This window comes from Melanotaenia boesemani, chromosome 12 (assembly GCF_017639745.1).
Source record: "Melanotaenia boesemani isolate fMelBoe1 chromosome 12, fMelBoe1.pri, whole genome shotgun sequence".
In the NCBI taxonomy this organism is placed as follows: Eukaryota; Metazoa; Chordata; class Actinopteri; order Atheriniformes; family Melanotaeniidae; genus Melanotaenia; species Melanotaenia boesemani.
Window position 1 is genome coordinate 16186566 of NC_055693.1, and position 23836 is coordinate 16210401.

Consider the following 23836-nt stretch of genomic DNA (forward strand, 5'->3'; position numbering starts at 1 on the left):
CAATATGAGACTCCTATCCATATAAAAGGCTTCAAAACCATCCCAGAGAATTGTGATTTTACATGGATTTTATCTCAGCAATAAATATCATAAACATCAAGGAGGGGCTGCATTTCCAAAGGTTGTTTCACTCACGTTTGGGGCCCCCCAAGGACAGATTCTCACTTTAATGGTGCATTATTAAAGGATTATAACACTTTGGTGCCATGAGGGACTTGCATGGCATCATAGCCCAAGACAGTACATCAGCACAGACAAGTGATAGAAAGGAGACACTGCATGAACTAAGTTTAGTTGATGTAATGTTGTAGTTATAAGTTTGCCTTCAATGGTTTGTAATTCATTTAATCCTAGGTATATAGATATTTTTCTTTATTTTAGCTTTAAGATTTTTTTTTTTTTTTTACAAAACAAAGGCAGATGCCAACTTATAATTTAAATAAATCTATAATCTAAACATTTAGCAATAAGCTTGTCTCAACTGCAATGACAACAAGCATAAATATGCCTCAGCCATTCACAAAGTCTAGAAATGTCCATCAGTCTGTATCTTTTATGTAAATCCAACAAAAAAGGGGGGGGTCTCTGTTTAGGGTATGAAAACATTTTTTTGATAAATAAAACAAAAGCTAAAAAATTGCAGAATACATATATGACAACAAGTGTATTAAACAAAAGTTTAAACAATCCTGCAGAAAATGTCACTTGTTTCTATTTCAGTGGATTGTTATGTTTTTTCTGTCCATGCCTGGAACCTGAATTTGTGAGTAAATGAACATTTTCATCACTAAAGCAAATGTTTCTTTGGCATAACACAAAGCCTATGAGGTATTTGATATCATATCACCTTGAAACTTTACATTATAGAGAGATATAATTTGTGATGAGTGTGCTTGTGTATTACGTATTAACATTTCCAGTTTAATCAAATTACCTTCAGCAACCCTGAGGCTATGAGATGTTCACAGGGGCAGTATATGTAGTCAGAGGTGAAAGGGGAGTTAATGATGCTAAGAAGCTAAATACTTTAAATTAATAATTAACATTGTCCATCATGTCTTGATTCAGCTGATGATTAAGAACCAAAGTTGATCTGCTAATGCCACCTAGTGGCCCTTTCCCTCCTCTCTCTCACAAATGAGCATGCTTGTGACTCATCTAATCTTGTGAAAGAAAAAAAAATAATTTAATGTCTTTCTGAAACAAGCCCTGAATCTCTCACAGATATTATACGTGACGTAGCTGCCCCCTCTGTGATTTGAGAATGTGGAGTCTTGTTTTTCAAAGATTGAATGAAATTTGAAACCTGAGCTAATACATCAGCAGGAAAAATGAGCTCCCACATACGCCCAGGAAACCTGTTTGCTTTAGACAGAGTGTTAACAATTTCCCTGTCAACGGCCTGAAGATTGTGCTGCTCATTATGCTCTTACTGTAACTCTACAATGTACTGCTCCACAGACAAAGAGAGTACCCAGCATTTATATTTTAAGATTTAAGAATTTAAAAAGCTAATGCAGATTTCTGTTTTTTATTAATATATAAAAATGTACTACAGCCAACCATAATGAGGTTGATGGATGTGTAAGCTGCACCTATCCCTCTGAGAAATGAGAAACGGGAAGTCTGATGAGAATCTTCCAGGAGTCTTTACTCCAAACTTCACCACCAAGAAATAAGTGGATCAAACGTAAAGCCGCCCACTTATCACCACTTCCCCTGTCTGTTTGGTGGACTCTGGTATCTGATGAATCCTTATCGAGGCCATACAGTGCTGGTTTACATGTCATGTTATCACACTGGTCCCTTCCCCAGGGCTCCCACAGGAAGCGTCCATTCAGAGGGCATTGCATGCCATGTATCTGGACTGCTTATGGTGAAAAAATGCAGTGTGATTATGTGAAAGTAGTTCATTTGGAAAAGGTCAGTGTAACATGTCTGTCACCATGAGTATCACATATGAGAGGTAAAAAGAAAGAGCTGAGCTTTCTTGGGGTTTTTCAAAATGTATAAAAAGTCATGTGCTTCATTATTTACAGACATTTTAACATAAATATTCACCAGTTTACTCTAATTGCTAAGCATATAATGCAATACAAACACCAAACAGATAGTATATAAATGCTAATGAATTGTATATCTTTGTCTTATTTTATTAACTGAAACTGACTTTTCAGTTTATAAACACAAAATGTTGATATTCGGTTATAAGAATAATTTCTTTGTTTTGAGTGGGCTAATTTTTGATGGGTATTTCGCAAATAACGTTAATTATATTGAAATTTTTTGCTGTGTTACCAAGAGTGCCTTCTTATTTTTTTTAAGCAGGATCCGTTTAAATAGTCAGAATGAGTCACACAACGCCCACATAAATAACATTATTATCACAATCCAAATATATGTTGTCTTGGTGGGCTTTTTATGTTAGGGGAGGGAATTAACATACTTCTTGACATCATTACGGCAAATGTTTAAAGCAGGAAGTAGCATACTGAGTCACAGATTTGGGAGGTGGAGGAGGTGACCTGAGAATACAGGCGCGTATTTCATAATCCATCTTGCGCATTTGACGCGGTGGAGACCTGCTGCTGCTGTGAAACGGTACCTCTCGCTTGGACCTTTGGCACGGATATGAATTTGTTTTTACTGTTTTCTCTTTACTATTTTTACGCGATCAACTAAATGAGACATGTCCGCTCAGGGGCTCTTAAGCAGTGTTTTTTCATGCTCACTAAGCCCCAAAAGTATTTCCAAGCGGAGACTGAGGCAGACCAGGAGTTTGGAGTCGGCGTTGATGCGGCACTATGGCACCGAAGCTGAGGAGACACCGTATAAGGTCAGTTACCTCTTTGGTAATCTGACAGCCTCATGTGCCAGACACCAAAAATGAGAGAATTTGGTGTTAATTTAGGTGGCGGATAAAAACAGTGAGTAAGCGGTGCTGCATGGCGTTATTTTTCCCAGGTAGGCTAATATTGACAATAATCTCAGTCTCAATGACTTGCGGGGCTGCAGGTGTCTTAAAACTTTTGACAAACAAACTCTTCAAATACAATTTTAATTTCTCATGTCAAAGCTTCCACAAAGTACTATTTTACAATATTTAAAAGTTGATGAGACTGCGTTGCTTACTAAATTGCGGAAGTAACTGGAGTTCCCTCGTGGATTAATTGGCCAGGATTATTCAAAATATCCATTTTTAATAGAAAAAGTACACGTATAAACAAATTGAATGCTCCATTGGTTGTATGTAATAATTCAAATAAAAGGAGATATTTGATTCCTGCTCTTGCAAGGAATCTGGCCGCAGCTTGGCATCACGTGTGGACCTTTAATGCAGTGTTTCAGCCCTGCGTCACGATATGTGATTCAGTTTCTATGTTTTGAAACTAATGATGTCAACGGCATTTGCTGTGACTGCGATGCTGAAAAAATGCCTCACGGTGGGAATGAATGACTGGAAAAAAATGTGTTGGTTTAATTATTTCCTGTATCAAGCTTGCAATATGTCAGTAGTAAAAAGAATATGAAACAACCTCTAAAGATGAATGCACTGTGAATCAGTCTTAATCCTTACAGGACTTCTTATATGAGACTCTGATCCAACTAACAGGAACATGCCAAACTTTATTTGAGAGAAAAGCAAAATGACAACACTATGTACAGCAACAGCTGCAGAAAATGCACTGAAATCTACTTTATATTGTCCAATAAAACAAAGCACCTAATATATAAGTGGAGGATTTAACCAGTCTGTACTGTTTTACTTAAAACGGTCCTCATGGTAACACTGTTTAATTTACTATAATGAAAATATGTCAAAAATCTGACACTGTAAAAGACTTGTAAAAAATGCAAGGCATCTACCCGCTATAGGCATCAACAATAACTCTCATCCTGCACCCAGAGAGCACCCAGCTTTAGAAAATCTGAATGAAGCAGACTATTCCTGCTGACAATTTCATGTCACTATAGGAAGGGCTATTTGATCTGACTTTGAGGTGTGTATGAGTAAGCATAAGCCTACATTTCTTTGCTGGAAATCACTAAGCTTGAAGATGCTACCATACTTCCATTATTGTTCATGTTTACAAGACTTGTTGAGGTTTGTATGCAATATGCAGCTGTAACAACTGTGTTTAATTTCCATTATAAAACTGAGAGGAACTCTAGCCACTTGAGCTGAACTCTATGGTCTTAGATCCTATCTGAAGACTCACATGACCATGCTGTCAGCTTACAGTCACAGTAAGTAAGTGCCTTTGTATGCAAACCTTACTTCAAGTCAGTAATCAAAGTCACATTTTGTGGGTGTGCACATATTCAGGCAGTTTTTCATTCAGGGACAATAGTATCCAAGAGACTGTTACAACAACAGTAGTGAAGTCAGGATTACAGTATGCTTGATTCCCCCCCAACACTGGTGCACCTCCTCCCAGTAATGACCCCAACACTGCAAGACTCAGATTTCATGACACACAATATGTCTTACTCAGTCTCTATAATCTTCTCATAAACATAAGAACTAGCTGCATATTGCGTATGATCTACGATGTGCATTGCCGTGGTACTGCTTAGTCTACAATTAATAGAACTTGCAACCTGCAATAGTTGATGTGTCCTAATAAAGTGTTGTAAGCTATCAAAGACTGCCTTTAAAAGGCAAAAGAGCACATCATTTCCCTTATTTAAAAATACAAGTCAAAATGTTTTACTTTTAATCATCTTTATGAATTAACTTGTATTTTCCATAGGTTGAATATCTTTGTGTTTTATTATTGGTTTACTCATGCTGAATTTCTGCACTGTGAGCTGAGATAGAAAGCAGAGACATCTGGTTTACATGAAGAAGGCCTCAACTCTTATTTCTCGCAGTACAGCAGCATGACCTGATCCTTGGCTACAGTCCCTCAGGCACATATTTCTTCCCACCAGAGACTGTCCGTTTGCATGGCATGGGGGGCTTAATCTGCAGGCTTTAAAATGGCAGCACCACAGCATCAACTACATGTCTGATTTATGGAAAAAAAAAAACATGCCACAGGTTAGTTGTAAAAACAAGTGTAAAATCACTGTTTTGAATCAGTTCATTTAAATCTCAGTTTTAAGCGGCACTTCTGTGGTTTTATAACAGATAGGATCTGTTTAGTCAAAAGAGTGTTTTCACCCTAAATGGGCAACATACTTCCACAGAATAATTAAATTAGGTTCATTTATCCTGTAAGAATACAGTAAAGTAATGAAGGCATAATATGGATTAACAGATGTTTTTTTTAAGGTACCAGATAAGCAAGAGGAAAGGGGGTGTGTGTGTCTTCACTCTTTCGTGTTGCACTCAACAGTGCAATAATAATGGAACAGCTCTGCATGTTCTTTAATTTTATTTTATAACAAGTATGACGGTTTAATGCAGGACTAATCCTGTCTCTTCTCCACAAAGGTTCCTAAAATTATTTAGTTATGCATGCAGTTCATTTAAGTCTGTTTTACTTTTCATTTCCCTTTATGCTGAAATAGCCTGTGGCTATGACTTTGTAAGATATATAAAATTAAATTTGTAGTTGAATCTTTAATGTAAAAAAAAAAACAAACAAACAAAAAAAAAACTTATTAAACTGCCATGCAGCACGCTTTCCCTTTAATACTGCCCTCACAAAACCTTGTCTGAGGAAGATGGTGATTATGAATGCATTAAAGAAATCTTTTTATATGATGCTTTAAATACCCAGATTAGATATGCAGCCACAAAATATAATTCAATTTTACTTTCTCATAGGAACCAAGGAAACCCTAGAAACTTATATGACCTTTAGATGGTGCTATTCATCATTTGAGTGTAATGATGTGACAAAATGAGGATAATAATCACGAGAACACAGAGCCAGGGGTAGATAGGAGATGGTCTTCAAAGATGTGAGCAGTCATCTTGTCAAAAATTTCACTGATAGTCCTGTTGGCTAAAAGAAAGATTTGTAATGGCTGACAATTCAAATATAATTTAAATTGTATTCTGTTAATGCTGGGCTGAAGAACTCTGGATTTAAAGTGCCATAGATTTAGTGAGTGTATATTTGTCTCAGAGGATCACATCGATTCTCAACTAATGACGTTTTTTTTTTTTTTTTTTTATTTCTTTATTAATACACTGCCCAGCCAAGAAAAGTCACCACCCAAAAGAAAGGTCACACACTGTAATATTTTATTGGACTGCCTTTAGCTTTGATTACCGCAGCATTCAGTGTGGTATTGTTTTGATAAGCTTCTCTAATGTCAAAAGATTTATTTAATTGTCGTTTTGGAATAGGTCTGGGCCATCAGGGAAGAAAAAAATCTGTTGATGGAATAATCTTATCATTCAGTATATACAGGTAGTCAGCTCATTCTTTGGGCACATAATGTTGCAGAATAGATCTGACCAATTGGATCAACCCCAGATCGTAGACTTCCCCCACAGGCTAGTATAATAGACACTTGGCATGATAGGTGCATCTTACTCTCTTCCTACCCAGATGCTTCCATCCCTCAGGAATAGGGTCAATCTTGACTCAAACCACATGCTCCAGAGTCCAATCTAGCAAATTGAAGCCTTTTTCTATGGCTATCTTCACTGATTAGTACTTTTCTTATGGCTACACAACAGTTCAGTCCCAATCCTTTTAGTTCCCTTAGCACTGTGCATGTGTAAATGCTCTTAGTGTCACTTTTAAACATAACCCTAAGTTCTGTTGTTATTTACCATCTGATTTCACCGTTTATGGATCACCAATCGTCATCATTCAAGATTTTTTTCTGACCACATTTTGTCCTGAAAGATGATAGTTTCCTGCTATCCTTCCAGTTTTTAATTACGGGTTGAACAGCTCTTATCCCAGTTTTGGTATATTTTGCAATCTCCTTAGATATTTTCTCTGCTTGACGCATGCCAATGATTTGACCAGACCAACATCTTTTCCTTGATCACGGGATGTTTAAGAAATGAGAAGCTTACTCATTGCATCAGTTGGGGTTAAATAACTTGTTGCTAGCTGAAAGATAATCGCCAATGCAATAATTATCCAATAGGAAGCTTGCACTTTTTTGTAACTATAGATCTATGGCCTCATGTCACATGCCAGTGAGCTGTGCTTAATTTTGTAATGGAAGTTTTCAAGACATTAATGATTAAAGTGAAAAATCACAATTTGCTACAAACATAAATGTATATTATTGAATGCTATAGAACTTTCTAGATATATAAGCTGTTTAAATAATATGGTATAGTGCAGAGAAATAGAAGTTTAAGAGTGCTGTGCTGCAGGCGGGTTTAGGCATTGTCATCAGCATTCCTCTAAGCACTGTGAAAGAGAGATGGTCTGAAGGGAAAAGGCAGGAAACTGAAAAATGCCCTCTGGGATCTCATAAAAAGGAAGCCACTTTTGTGAAATATGAAATGGCACATTTAAATCCAAAACTGTTATAAACTTTTATTTTGAGAGATTTAAAAATGTAGGTGTTTTTGTCTTTTGCTTTGCTTTCAGTAATAATAAAAGCGACAGCAGTACAAACATTACACAACAAAAAGTACACAACAAAACAACAAAGACATTGTCTGCCCCCGCCCAACAAATAAAAAGGGTGCCGCCACCCTGGATTTAACTAAGCAAATAGGCGTGAACCTCCCATTTGGAAAAGCTCTGCAATGATTAATATGTTTCATCAAGCAGCAAGTCATTTCAGGAATGAGATGCAACATCTCATTCCTGAAACACTCATGTTCGAAAACAAATCCTGTGGTTGTGGAAAATACGTTACTGTTTCAGAAGAGTCAAATTATTAGTCTGCATCAAGCAAATATAATTACTAAGGAGATTGACTGAACTACGAAAAAATAAATAAGAGCTATCCAACACGTTTTGAAACCGTAGATGGATAGTGCTGAACCATCATCTTCAAAGAACTGTGGTTGGTAGAAGAACTTAAATAATGGGACTTAAAACACTTGGTGAACTTAAATACAAGAAAATTAACTGTGCAAAGCTTAAAAGTGAAAGTAAGAGGATTTCCATCGGCAGATTGTTAGGAAAAAAGTCAGAGAGGATAAAAATCTGGAGCATATAAATTGGGGTACGGTAGCATCTTCCCGCTTAGTGATTTCCAGCAAAGAAATGTAAGCTTATGCTTACTCATACACACACTCCTCAAAGTCAGATCAAAATGGGGGATAAAAAAATAAATAAATAAATGACAGATGGTTCTATTAGTCCAGATTTGACATATTCCAGAGTGACATGCGGTAGGAAGAGCAGTACGTAAAATACTTCAACCATCATGCCTACCTACTGCTGACTGAAATAAATGTTGGGACATTGCATAAGCTTATCAAAATGTTAAGTTACAGGTGGTTTAATGAAATATTTCAGTATGTTTTCTGGGCTTGACAGTTTATTTCTGACTGTGACAATCATTTTACTTTCACCATCATACACATTGTCATGTAATCCCAGTAAATCTAAACCACATCCATTAAAAACGTACTGTTGAATATATTAGTATCTTAGAAGTCTTTAGAAATCTTTCATAGCAACACATGAATATCTGAAAGTGGATATGTAATTTTTTGTTAGCTTTTTTTTGGCAGTATGTTCAACGAAACTAGCGGTAGAAAATGGAAAACTCTTATCACTGCCAAACTCATGGCGTAAATTTAGTTAATTGAATGAATGTTTTGCCCTACCGGCTGGCTACTGCAGCTAGTATTCTGATACAGCTTCACAACATGACACAAGATAGGACTCGCTTAAGAAACTGTTCATGAAGTCTTTAAATGCATTTTTATTATTTATGATAAAAAGTGTCATAATATGTGATTAAAAAAGAGGCTTGTTGATTTCTGAATGTTTTTTTCTCATGTTTTTTTCATTATTATTTCTATCTACACAACAAAATTATCAAAAAGAATATATAAATAAGAATATATATATATATATATATATATAGGATATTTTACTGACAGCATGACACTGATCCTTGGCCATCTGTTTAAACAAGTGTAACATGAAGCTTAAAAAGTGTAAATCAATTCTGTTTAACTAAAATGCCACATTCACATAGCTGTGACGTGAGGTGTGCACCTGTTGTCAGTAAAATATTCAGCTCATGTACCTTGATAAGAAAAACTTATGTGAACATAGAAAAACATCATAAAATGACTAGATGGTGATTAGAACAATACTAAAAAACTGAACCTATACTGCACGAAGAAGAAAAAAATAATATTGCTGTTTTGCTTAAAGCAGGAATTTTGTGGCTCTTCAAAGTTGAAATACTGTGAAGTTTGCATCACGATGGAAACACCTCTTCATCACAGAGGGAAAAAAAAAACAGCTTTTAAGTTTGTAACAGTACCTTACAGGAGTGTTTCTCAATTCTGGTCCTCAGGGAACACTGCCCGGCATATTTTGGTTCTTTCCAACTCCAGTACACCTGATTCAGGTTAACTGAACTGCTTGTCAAGCTCTTTGCAAGCCTGCTAATGATCCATCCATTTGAGTCAGGTGTGTTAAAGATGGACGTCTCTAAAACATGCAGGGCAGTGGTCCCCGAGGACCAGGATTGAAAAATACTGTCTTAGAGGTTTCAAAACTTTAACACACTTTTTTTTTTTTTTTTACACACTACAGTTTTCCCTTCAGTTACTTCAACTGCTAGCTAACCAAACCACTAATGCTACTAGTTAGTTGTATGCAGCTAAAGCAGAGCTACTCAATTTGGACCCTTGAGTGCTGCTGTCCTGTAGGTTTTCAATATGTCCCTGCTCCAACACACCTGATTCACATTAATGGATCCAATAGCCTGTGAGGTTCTGTACAATAACTCATTAATTTGAGTCAACTGTACAACTGAATTAAGTAGCCCTGAGCTACAGTATCCACTGCAACATGACAGTTTCTTAGCTCTTATTCGCACATTTAATTCTCCATGGCAACGCTGACGGGGGCTTATGGGTAACGTAGTATTAATACTGATTTACTTCTGAAACTGTCCAGAAATCTTAAACGTGTCAGTACTTAAAGAGTCTGATCTGTAGGTAATGGTTTTACTGATTGTGTCAACATGAAGACATTCCTCCCCTCACCCCCTCGCAATGTTTTCCATGCAGCGCTGCTGTCAGGTCTCTGACTGTAGGCTACATGTAGTCTTTTCACAACGCACTTAGCGACACCTTATGGCCGTAATATGCTATGGGAGTTTGGATTTATCTATTTTGGGTTCGACTGAAGTCAAGTGGCGTCGGCTTATTTGTACCAAGTCCGCGCTTAAAGGGTTCAAAGGGGGTGACTTTTCATTCGTGGAAGTTTTTTTCTATAATTATTATTTTTATTTTTTGTGATGGAGGAACCTCTTTTCGAACATGGCGTCACTTATCTCGTGAGTAACTCCGGGTGTTAGTTTGTTCTAAATAACGTCGCAGCCTAAAAATGGATTTTGGTTTCCTGAAGTTAAAAAAGAGGGTGAAATAATTACAGATAGGAACACAGGGGTGTTAATTGCGTGTACAAGCAAAGTATTAAACATAAATATCTTCTGTGTATGTTTTCAAGAAGTTTTAGCTTCTTTTTTTTCATTATTAAAAAAACCTACAGGATTATAGTTGAGTTAAAATTGACGCATCTGCAGTGATCCTCACGATTCCCACAAAATTAAATACTTATACTGAACGCTTTTTAATAAGATTTTTTAATAAATACACTTCTGAAACTCAAATGAGACATAAATGTTCTTCATAGAACATTTATTTAGTTATAGATTTCATTTGTTTATTTTATTATAAGAGTAACACAGCAATTTTCCATTTTCAAGTAGCAGCAAATAAAACTACAAAACAAAGGAAAGTGAAAGCCTTTTTTCTTTCTTTCTTTTTTTTTTTAACATGCAGAGTTACCTTATGAATTCTGAGACAAATAAAGTGGACAAGAGTGTAAGGGCTCTTGTGGAAAACTCTTATTGTAATGTGCTATTGAATGGCTTCCTGAACACCGAGGAATATTTATCATTTTACTGGAGCTGGCTCAAGTGCACTTGATCAGTGTAATCTGAGTTTTCAATCTAGCCATATTGTATGAACTACCTTGCAGGTTTCCTCTCATTGTGTTCAAGGAAGTGCTGTTGTGTTTCAAGCAAGGCTTTGAAATAAATTTAGTGTGTAGCCAAGTGCACCTGGATTTAAGTTATGTGTGTTGACCAAACAGGGTTTAGATGACTTTATCATTCAGTAAATTTCAACAGGATTTCTTACTTTGTCAATGGCATTGTTGGGAAATGTTTATAAATAGATAAAAAAAAAGTACATTTTAGACTTACTTTATATAACTTTAGATAAGAATCAGATTTAACACTCATTTTTCAGTGTGTGCACATTTCTTTTTAAAATTCTGTTCGTCAGACACTTAAAACCGCACTTCAGCAGTGACACCTAAAACCATGAGCTCAGTATGATAAGAAACATGACCTCATCCAGCTTTGATAGTTACTGCTCTGAAAAAATTGGGAACAACTGGTTGAGTCTGACCTCTCATTGTCGTCTCACAGACAAATGTTAAAAAATTACCAACAGTGATTTGAAAAAGTCTTTGGCAGATCAGTAAAAAAATTGTAATCTTCAGCACTCTATCACAAAAGCTTCACCTTAACGACCTGCCTGGGCATGAAACACAACCCAGTATGATGTAATAGTTAAAGTATTGCATAAAATGCTAAGTACCTGGCATTATATGAAGTGACTATTTTGTGGAACATGTCGCTTTATTGACGAAGATAAACTGTGGGAACTCATTTCAGCCTCACGTCAGATATAGGGAAAGTTTCCACTCCCATATTGTCATACCAGAAGAATGTGTGAGACAGAATGGGCTTGACTCTCACTATATTTTAAATTATCTAATCTAGGGTGTCATTTATTAAGACTATCACATTTTCCTTGCTTCACAACTATGAATGCCTGCACTTCCATCTTATAAATAAATTCCTGTTGGTTTTTGTTCTCACACTGTGTGACTATGCAGAATATTTCCAGTTTTGGAATATTGGACTGACAAAACAAGTGGTTTGCTGGCACCTGAGGATGTAACATGTATTTACACAGTGATTTTGAGCTGAAATGATCACCCAGTTTGTCAGCTAAAAATTCAATTTTTTTTTTAAAGTAGATAGTGGGGGGAAAAAAAGAAATTTCTCCGTGAATAATTATTGAAAAAAAAATAAAAATAAAGTAGATCAATTCCAAATGAAAATTATTTGTTTGAAATATTAATCATTTATGCAGGAAGTTGTTTATCAGATTCATGTGTTATTGAATGCATAAGGTCACTGGACTAAGAGGTAGCCACACTAAATATTGTGAATCAAACAAAAAGGGAAATCTTATACATAGTGATATCATCACTGGGATGTAATAATGTTTAATTTTTTTATATGATAAAGTATTTATTGCCTATTTTCTTGATCATAATTTCCCATGTTCCTAAAAAATCCTATTTAGGAAATTAAGGCTTTATTCTGATGCTAACAGTACTGACAGTGAACAGATGTTTCCACTGTCATGCAGGTATATTTCCATCCTGGTTTTCCAAAAGCAAATTGGGTGCAGGTTAGAGCCTGCCTGTGCAGTAAACAAAGAACTATTCGTCATAGCATTTACAGAGCTGCCTAAAAGGTTCACACTCCAAAGGCAAAGAGAACATGTCTAAAAAGCATCCCTAAGCTGTTTTTATCAGTTTACATCATAAAGTTCTGCAAATGTAAAATCATTTGATTAAATCTATATGTTTTAGGGCCCTTGTTTGCCTTTAAAACTCCATCAACTCTCTTGTGCACACTTTTTCAAAGAACCTAACAGGTTTGTTGTTCCAACATCCTGCTTTACGTGCCTCAGTTCTTCAGTGGAATTTGACTGTTTCAGTTGCTTCTGCCTCTTTATATAACCCCAGACTGACATGATGATGTTGAGATCAGGGCCATGTGGGCCAAACAGGTTTTTGTTGCATGTTTTTTTTTTTCTGGTGAAAGAAAGTTCCTTGTTGCCTTATGTTGGGGGCCGTTGGGATGCTGTAGAATGAAATTTGGCCGAGCAGTTGCCTCTCTGATCGTGAACTGTATTTATGCTACACTTGTAGCACCATATGTGTTCTAGATCATAGTATGCTACTGTAGCATAGCTTTAATTCTCATTTAAAGGAGGCGAGCCACTTTAGTGTAAGCCTTATCCTGATAATGAGTTACTAAGCTTCTTTGGAACATGGCTCATATGATTGGCTCAACAGTGGATCAAAGCGCTGTAATCTCCAGCATGGAGATGCTCAGAGGTTGAAAATTTCAGATCAGATTATTTGTCCTGTTATTGCTTCACTACTAATCTTCAAAAATGTTTTTTTTTTTCCCCAAAATAGTTTGATTTATTTTAATAATAGATTATTAAGGAATTGTTTAAGTATGCACTAAAATTAGATGCAGTGAAGCCAGGATAGAAGTAAGGATTAGAATTAAGATGAAGCATTTCACTTTAGGGGTTTTACAAAATTAGGCATGCTTAATGATTGGTATGCTACTTGTAAAAAAGGATAATCTTCAGAATTAGTTTTCTGATTGAATATTTATATTACAACAGTTAGTTTAATTCAGCTTTTGTTGGTTGGTTAAGATTTTCATAAACTCTATAGGGATACATAAATTCAGATCTCTTAATTATTGCTTTTATAATCGAAAAAAAAAAAAAACAGATTATTATGTAAGATGTTTAATGAAAAAAAAAGAGCCATACAAACATTAGAAAAGAGAGCCTACAATTACACATCACAAACCATCTTAAAGCTGCCATTCTCTAACAAAAACTGTTCTCTTTCAGGTGTCAAGTGAAGCATGAGGCTGATCTGTCAGTTTGTGCATACCTGAAGCCTGTTATGAACCTAATGTGACAACAACTACAGTTATATGTGATGTGCTTTGTGAATACCTGTGTGTATCCTCAGGGTGAATTCACCTGGAACAGCACATTAGGACGGAACGTTTGCCTGAAGCCCGTCCCTCTGCAGAGCCTCTCAGAGCTGGAGAGGGTTCGTCTGCAGAATGTTGCCTTCAGGCGACTGCTTCAGTGTCATGACCTGGGCTGCCACATCACCATCCCTAAATGTACTGTGCCAGTGTTCCCCTTTTCCACTAAGTTGCATGAACAGCTTTAGTTTTTAATCTTTATCTTAAAGCTTTCAGTGCTACTTGTCTTTGTAAAGTCTTTCAAATTGTGCAATCCTTTGGAAAATTAGCCTGAGATAAAATATAAACTACATTTCTGTAATTTAACTTTTCAGATGGCCATAAGTACAAGAAGTCTCTTAGGAAGAAGTTTGATTCATTATCAAAAGAGAAGAGTAAAGACAAAGGTAATTCTGTTAAGGATACACTCCTTAATGTTTTTGGAAGTGATGTTATGAAGAATATTTATGTGGTATTAGAGCATTTTGGAACTGCAGTAAACAGTAAACTTTCATGCTTCCCAAACCAGTGAAGATCAACAGATTTGTGCTGAATCTCTGGGAGTCACTGAGCCTTGTTAAGACTTTTCCAGCCTTGTTTGCTCCTGACACTTTAAGAGATATTTTTCTAGCCATTTGGAGCTTTGTACACTCACTGAAGCAAATGCTCTTGGCCGTTTATACCCGTGGAGCTCAGAGTGATCTGAATCTGACAGTACAGAGGAAGCTGTGATCTTTAACCAACACGCTGCCCCGCCCGCTGTAATAATGTGGCAGGAAAGTGATGTTCTCTGTCAGACAGAGGCAGTCGAGGGAAATAACTAAAACAATCTTAAGTGGTAGCTTATTCTTTGCAGCCTGTCCTCTGGCATGCCCAGCCCCCTCTTTCCTCTTTTCCCATTTTGTTTACAAAGGCACTTGGGAAAGTATGTGCCCTCTGAATACTAAGTTACCAGCCGTAGAACACTGTTCTTACCATTTCTCTAGCCATCTTTACTTGGAGGATTCATTTAAAAGAGTGAATTACTCCCATCAAAACTCAATCTTTAATACTTTCTACAGATAATAATTCAAAAAGTAAAATAATCATGACTTAAGAGGAAATAATAATTCAGAATGTCCCTGTTGACTTGAAGCTAACTACAGCATGTGAACTTTAAATTTCCTTGTCTTGCTCTCCTTGTTCTTAAAGAGACCACACCACAGGCGTTTGGCATACCGCTGTCACATGTCATATCCAACGACCGCATACACAAGCTGAGGCACGATCACCTGCGGGAGGAACACAGCAACCCTACTGAATTGATGCTATCCTTCCTTCACCTGTCCTCTAGCTTCAAAAAAGCTAACAAAGAGCTCTCCAGCAGCAACTCTTCCCTGAGCTCCACCTCTGAGACCCCTAATGAATCTAGTCTGCCCAGCACAACAGACATTGCCCCACGGACATGCAGGAGGGTACGTTTTTATGCCAGTAAACTTCACATGCTGATGTAGAGGAACAGTGGGGGTCTGTCATTACACTTGCACACTAGATTTCTATGCAAATTCATGACCTTTTTAGAGATTCACTCTGTGTATTGAAGATGATGCAGTCTTTAAGTAAATGCAGCACAAAAATTCTCTTGCAACTGGCTTCTCTCATCATCATATGCTCGTCACCCGTCTGCTTGACAGGGCGGAGTGTCTGTGGACTGCATCACTGACCTTGATGATAACCAGTCTCGGCTATTGGAGGCCCTTCAGCTGTCTCTGCCAGACGAGGCAGCTGGTAACAGGGAGAAGCACCACGACAAAAAGCTCAGCCTTAACCCCATTTACAGACAAGTTCCTAGGATAGTAGATCTCTGCTGTGAGCACCTGGAAAAATATGGTACAGAGTTCATTATTAAAAGTATTGGAACATAGCAAAAAATACACACCTGCATTCAGTCCCCTGAAACCACCTGGTCATTAGCTTTTGAATCATTAATTTCATTTAGGTTTGGAGGCTGAGTATTCTTTGTCTTTGTTCAGGCTTGCAGACGGTTGGAATTTTCCGTGTTGGGAGTTCCAAGAAGAGAGTACGACAGGTAAGTTTTCACACTGAAGGTGAACCCTACAACACCTCAGCACTTTGATAAATTGCATCAAATTTAAGTAATATCCTTCAGCATAAAATGTCACAACATTTCACCCAGCTTCGTGAGGAGTTTGATCAGGGATGGGAGGTACACATGGATGAGGAACACAGTGTCCATGATGTAGCTGCTTTGATAAAGGAGTTCCTCAGAGACATGCCTGACCCACTGCTGACAAGAGAACTCTACACAGCCTTCATCAACACAATCTGTAAGGAGCACACATGCATACTGAGTAAAAGTCCTCTGTTTGTCGTGAAATAAATATTTGCATTACCTTTTGGTTTGTTTGAAGCTGACATAAACTGATGTACTTCTTTTTCTGCAGTGCTGGAATATTCAGACCAGCAGAGTGCCATCCAGCTCCTGATATTTTTGCTTCCTCCTTGTAACAGCGACACACTGCAGCGCCTCCTCTGCTTATTGTCCACTGTGTCCACACATGCTGAAGACAGCCTGGACAGTGAGGGACAGGAGGTAAAAAATACTCTAAGCATCTTCTGTTTTAACATATGCAAAAAATAAATAAACAAATAAATAAAGAAAGAAAAAATATAGATAAATGACATGATGTCTCTATTTAGAGCTTAATAAAGTCTTTCCTCCCTCCAGGGCCACCTTTTGGTTAAGATTACAAAATATGCAAAAAAATTAAAAAACAAAGAAAAAAAAAAGAATTGCATGAGCTACAGTCATAAAATATCTTAAAAGTCATACATAGACCGTTTCACAGATTTAATGTGATGAATCCCAGCAGCCATGAGAGGGCAGCAGGACAGATGTGTGTTCATCTGCACCCTCTAATTTGAAGGTTGCTACACCAAAATGTAGCATCATAATGCATGATAATCCATTATGGTTATCTTTATGATTCATGATCACTCTCACCACACTGCACCAAAGGAACAAAAACATGGCACCAGGAAATATCAGCTTGTTTTGTCCTAGTTTGCTTGCACAGTTTTTTTCATGGTATTATATAAATAAATTTCATAAACACTCACCATCCATTTATTTGCAAGTGGTCACTCTGCACCCATGAGATATTATTTAACTTTTACAAGATTTTACAAGGTATTTTTTTTAACCTGTTTAGCAATCTGATTGCTTGTTATATTGCAAGGCACATAGTTCATCACAATTTTAAACATATCAGTCATTGCTTTCTTGGGTTTTGAGACCTTGTAGTTAAATTACCAACTGAAAACCCACAGACACAGGCTCATATGGGTGTGAGTTATCTTAAACACAGGTGGAATAATGGATTTTCCTATAATCACAAGGTTTGTGGTTCAGTTTGCACAGCTTCTCTAAATGTTGAGGTGTCTTTGGTCAAGAAATAAGCTATTAAGACCATAAGCTCTTTAGTATAACAGTTGGCAAATTGGGTATAAGGTGGGGTCAGTTTAATTTTCTCAAAGAAATATAATAAATTTGCCCTTAACCAGCATTCTGCCTCATGGCTAGCAGGATGTGCTGTTTTTTCCAAAGGCTTTTTTATTTCCAAGTCTGGAGGCTGCATCCATCTTTTTTTTTTGTCTAAGCTATGGTTTTTCATGGTTGTTGGAGCTGACAGTCCCGCCACTGTGTGGGAGAGGGTCAGTCAGAATGAGTTCAATGTCACTGAAAACATTTCTAGTCTGATTCATCATGGATTGAAAAGGCTCTGTGAAAGATAAAGACCTAACATACACCATGACAAATTAAATGTTTTACTTTTTATGATTTTTGTTTCAAATTTGTTAAAGAGATGGAGCAATATATGTGCCCTAACATTTCTCTTTATGTTGTTGAGGGGGGGCATGAGTAGAAAAGCATCAGTGAGTTTGGTTCCATTTTGGGTGGAGATGTTGGTGCTTTCAACATTTGATTTGATTTGATTTTGCCATTACAAAATCATATATTTAAAATAATTTTCATAAACATTTAGATATTTGCACCTGTTAGTGAAAAATAACCAAGAAGACAGAAGAGAAATCAGGAAATTTGAGTTTAAGTTGGACTTTTTTGTTAATCTGACTTTATGGCTAGGACTTTAATTTGCCACAGATACATACTGTAAATCTTTGAACAAAAGGAGGCAGAGAAAGCTAGCCTTATTGAAGGTGACAGGTTTGTTGTAGGTGCACATTCCCACCCTTTCCTGGGAACCTAGGATCCCTTTTTACAGCTGTCTTTTATATAAATAATTTAACTCTTAAAATTTTTTTTTTCTCTAAGAATAGAGTAAAAAATGGACAATTAAATGTTTTTAGGTTTACTCAAAGTTTATATAGATATACATAAGTAAATACTATGTTCTGTTTTGTTTAGATTACAGGAAACAAGATGACATCACTCAATTTAGCCACCATCTTTGGACCCAACCTCTTACACAAGCAGAAGAACTCAGACAAAGAGTTTGCAGTCCAAAGTTTTGCCCGTGCAGAGGAAAGTGTAGCTATAATCAGCGTGGTTCAAAAGATGATCGATACATATGACACGCTATTCATGGTAAGGCTCCATCACCCTCATTGTAAGACATAAAAATAGTTAAAGATGGCCTAGAGTTTTATTCCAGCATCACAAGTCTTAGTCATGTTTTGTGGGAATTTTATACTTTTTCTACAGTCATTTAGCAAAGCAACATCTGAAGGTGGTTAGGCAGTAAATCTAAGCATTAACTTCATAGGTTTTGAAAAGCTTTTGCAGACACATAAACCCAACAAAGTAGAAGTAGTAATATAGTTTGTCCCTTTTTTTTAAGTTCTGTTTCATTTTTGCCTAAACCTGGTGAAAATTAAGTTTCATTTCAGTGCAAATGTGAGGTTTGGCAAAAAGCCTGACTGGATGGGTCAGTTAGTTTTATATCAGCCTCTGCTTTGTTTATAGATAACATGATCCTCCTCTCTCTTATGGTTTTAGATTTTCACCAGGAGAAAATGGTCTTATAATTTTTTTTTGTATCATGAAAAGCGGCTTAAGTAATTTTCCAAATGTGGCAACCTGGTTAAAAAAAGAAAGCTTAACTACTTATAATGCTGTTGGTAAACAGTGCTGAGAAATTAAACATTCAATATGGACTGATATGTAATTTAGATCTAAAGTGCAGATTTATAAAGGCAAAGTGAAGGAAACCAGACTCTTGCTTCTCCTAGGTTTCCGCAGAACTGCAGAATGAGGTGCTAATGAGTTTGCTTGAAACTGATCCTGATGTTGTGGATTATTTGCTACGGAGGAAGGCTTCTCAGAGCATGTGAGTAACTTTGTTGGCAAAAGTCATGATGTAAAAGGGAAGATGGTAGGAAAACTTTGTAGGAACTTTAGAAAAAGACACCTATGCTGCAATGAAAATCTGAATCTGAAGATGTTCCAGTGTTTCCTCTACTAAAGGAGATAATTAGAGAAAGCAATAAAGTTCATTTTCTAAGTATAGAAAAGTTAACCAACTGTTATGATGCCTCCACTTAGAAACTTTAGGTCCTTTCATTCAGTTTTGAACCTTCCTAAGCAGCTGGTCCCAAGTGCTCAAGTTCTTCACATGCACTTGCATCTTTCTCAGAGCGTATCTATCCATATTCCAGATGCTTGAATCAGCCAAAAGTGGCTGAAAATGTATTGCTTTTTTTTTTTTGCAGGGAGCCGGGCCTTCTTAGACCAGAGGAGTCTTTCTCCCTGTCAGAGAGATGCTTATCCAAGGACTCCCTCAAAGCATCAAGTGGAGAGGTGTCTCCTTATGACAATAACTCCCCTGTGATGTCAGACCATCTGCTGTGTAAATACCCAAAGGACGATAGTTTAATCTCAGATGGGGTCTCCAGACTTTCCAGGCAATACGTATTCAGTGACAATTCAAAAGATCGATCTGGCAGCACTTCCCCTAGTCCTTCTACTGACAAAGGTGAGTTAAGTTAACTTCAACATGAAAATTTTTGATTTGTTATTTAAGCAATTATTTTGACATTTTTGGAAATGGTTGTTTCCTTGAGATTTTTACCTTCTTGTTTGCATGCTGGAGCCAGCAGCCGGTTAAAAGAAAAGTTAGCAGCAATGATATTGATGATTTCTGGTTTTATTGACCCCACTAAGCACTTTACTGCAGCCATTTACATGCATTCATATAGAACTTAGATCCTAAACACATTTCTCCATCCTAAGTCCATTTATTTGTCGTTCCTACAACAGAGGACAATGTGATATGTGTACTAGGAAAGTTAGGGATCAAATCACTGACTTTCCAAATAATGCGTGATCCACTGTACTACCTGAGGCAGAGTCCATCATTAGCATATCTCAGCACTAAGACTAGAAACTGCTGGAAACATAACAGTGTTTATGTTACATTTATTAGAAGATAATTGTCTTATTTGTATTTACTCGTAGTATTTACAGAGATTTTTCCACCAAGTCATGATTTTCAGACAAATCAGAGTATTACTTAGGGCCATTCCAGATTTAGACCTATACATAAATTGTATATTAGGCAGGTTTGTAACCTATGCTGAGCACCAGGCTACTCTGTGAATAGCTTAGAACTGTGCAATGTGTGTGTATTATGTGTGTGCAGGATTTCAGGCGAGGGCGTTAAGAACGTTAAGAAATTGAATATTTTTATAATTGGACCATTGCCAAGGCAAAAGGAAAACAGAAGCCAGCCTAAGAAGGAGGGCATAACTTTAGTTCTGTTACATTTGTCATTCCTATAATCACATAATAAACCAAAGTACCTAATCCTCTTAATTCTTTTGTTTCTCTCAGAGGCCTCAGCTGATTGTTTCTGGGACACCTGGCATGAATTGTTTGGAAAGGATTTTATTGGCCATCACATAACTGGTAACAGAATCCTCTTTAACATGCTCCAGATGGCTTTGGGATATTAAATGAATGTTGGATGTTAATGAATGATTTCTCTCAGGCTCTCTTGGAGACACATCAGAATGTGACTCGTATGGATCATCAGAGGGGCTGAGCAGTCACCAAGGCAACAACAAGCTGCCTGTCAGGCCATCACAAACACCGTTGGGTGTTTTGGAATGCAGGCCACACCTCCCAGTGACTCGCAGCAGCAGTGGTCCTCATGACCAGAGAGAGCAGAGGAGACAGCCAGACTCTTCATTACATCAGTCACTGAGCAGCCAATCAAAATCCATTAGCTCAGACTGCTCAGCACAAAGGACAGGATGCCTTGCATATCCATTACCTGCAGACAGGACAGACAAGTTGTCTCCCCTTCGGTGTTCTGGACCTTTAGGAGAAACTTCTGTCTCTCACACCACACCATCAGTTTTCCCACATCAGCCTGACCATCAACCCTTAAAACTGCCTCAGCAAAGCCCTGCCCTCCAGACTGTAGATAAAACAGGTGCTTCAAGGCCTGGTGGGGAAAAAGACTCTGATACCTCGAACTGGCAGACAGAGAGGTGGCATGTATGGCAGATGGTGTCAAATGAAAACCCTGAAGCCCTGTCTGAAACCTTAGTGTGATGCATCCTGCACTAATAAACTGAACTGTGGATGTGGATGGGGACCTGATTTCTGCAACATCATCACACGATTATCGTCTTGTCTATTTGATATGTTGTGGAAAATTAACAACACTTAATATGCCGGGGTGCTCAATTATTTTTTTATCTGAAGAATGATTTTTCCTGTTTATTTTACTATCTTGTAATATAATTAAATAATGAAAGCTTATTTGCCACACCATCATCAAAAACTTATATTTAGACTTGAATGTCAGACTTGGACTTGAATGTTTTTTCTGAATGTAAAAATACAAATTTTCTTTATTTTGTGATATAGCTTTAAAGTATCATGATGTATATATTTTAGTTAAATGAGGACTGAAATGCTGCAATCTGATGGAAATGCTGCAGTCTGTGTTATCGTCCATGATTTATTTTTTCCCAGGCAACTGAAACTGGAGTGCATGTTTTTTTTTTTTTGTTTTTTTTTTTTGTTTTTTAAATGAGTCATTTCATAAAGTAAATTGTCACATTTCAACACTTATTTTCCATTTGCTGCCACCCAGGAATCATTCTCACAATTTACAGTTATTCATTCTTCTTGTTGATGCAATGCAATAAACTAATTTTTTAAATATTATATCTTGTTTTTTCTACTAATCTCAGCCTTTCTTGTTTCATCCAGTTGTTTTCCTCTTTTTAGCAAACAAGCAGCAACTGTGAGCTTCTTTGCAGCTTAATGACAGCTGGCCATTGCATCATGATATTATGGCCAGTTTGCTGCAAACATAAGAAAACTGAATAATAAAAATAGAAGTTATGGCTTCTCTACAGTAATGGCACAGACTTTGAAGAGCTCCCCTTTCTTTGATCCTGATTGCTGTGAAGGCAAGGCACTTGTGAGGCAGCCAACACAGCACACTGACTTGACCTTTGTGTAGAGGTGCAAAAGAGCAGGCATTACTCTATGTTCTCACAGTGACAACGCCATCATGCATAACTTCCAGAGTCTCAGCCGATGCTCAGGCAAAGGCATGACACTGGCCATTTTTTGTGCATGTCTGCACATTGTACACATTGTTTTTTTGTTTGTTAGTTTGTTTATCATGAACTCTGAAGAAGTCCACCCTTTTCTGCAAAGATTGCTGAGTGATATTTATGGCTGCAATGTGTCTTTTTGTATAACACAGTATTTTGCATGACATGCATGATGTTTTGTTCATTTTGCAGTGTGAGTAGATTTTTTTTTTTAGTTTTTCTATTAGGGAGTATTGCTGTGATCAAATCTGTTCAAGGATAAAGTTATTGATTGACTTTTACAAAGCAATGTTTTTAGCATAGTTTTCCAAGCAGTTAAACAGATCTAACAAATGAACAAAAACATGAATCCATACCTTTTACAGGACATGAGATAGTTTAAGTGTACGCTAAAGGTGTAGGAAAATTAAAGTAAGTATATTTCTACTATCACACATATTAGTTGTTAGATTAGATTTGGATTGTCATATAAGATTCCACAGATAAGTAAGCATCCTCTATTACTGATATGATAGGAGATGATACAATATGAGAATAAGAAATGTGCAAGCACCCTTTATTTATTCACATTTTAGGGTAACATGGATAAGTGGCAATAATTAGATTGAGTCTTACTGATTGCATCTAATTTCAGCCTCTTTTGTGATGATGTATGTCAATGTTTAACTAGTAATGAATAAAAGAAAATAAAAATTTTTGAAAAATGTTCTACCAAAAACAAACTTAGTAATGCCAATTTTTTATGAATGAATTAACCCTTTGATTCTTAAATTAATAATCAAGTTATATGAGTGATTACCTGAAGCATAGATGTTATGTTTTTATTATAAAATGAACGAATTTCCTAAACTGGCCACAAGGGGGCAGCATAAGACCAGGAAATAGTTGGTCGATGTTTCCTTGATTCTCCCATCTGCTATCAATGAGTTAACAGTGTGGATTTGAAGGCATTTACAATTATTTGCATAATGAATACCTCGTTTTTGTTTATTTGTTCTTTACATTTTATTCTCCTCTGTGACCAGGATGTTGGTAGCTTGATGCGATAAACAAAATTATTAATGTGTTGGTAATATTTGGATTTAAAATCCCTAGATGTAAGCAGTTCATGTACTTGGGTGATAAAAATTCAAATGAAAATAAATTTCAGTTTTTCTGAGAATAGAACTACTTACTGCAAAAGAAGTGTGTAGGGAGGTTACAAAAATCTCCAGTTTGAAGAGACCCAGATTTA

At 36.7% G+C, this 23836-nt stretch overlaps 1 protein-coding gene across 2 annotated transcripts; it reads left to right on the plus strand.

The window, feature by feature from the left end:
- Positions 1–2521: 2521 nt before the first annotated feature.
- Positions 2522–22406, plus strand: LOC121650824 (rho GTPase-activating protein 6-like). 2 transcript variants are annotated; one of them, XM_042002577.1, is made up of 13 exons: positions 2522–2836; positions 14004–14163; positions 14340–14411; positions 15196–15458; positions 15678–15873; positions 16017–16072; positions 16181–16331; positions 16449–16597; positions 18434–18613; positions 19258–19355; positions 19738–20000; positions 20858–20932; positions 21015–22406. In XM_042002577.1, the coding sequence occupies exons 1-13, from the start codon at positions 2690–2692 to the stop codon at positions 21581–21583; spliced, it is 2379 nt and encodes a 792-aa protein (XP_041858511.1). In that variant the 5' UTR covers positions 2522–2689; the 3' UTR covers positions 21584–22406. The 2 variants fall into 2 exon arrangements, with proteins under 2 accessions (XP_041858511.1, XP_041858512.1); XM_042002578.1 differs by lacking the exon at positions 2522–2836 and adding an exon at positions 10238–10407.
- The last annotated feature ends 1430 nt before the right edge of the window (positions 22407–23836 follow it).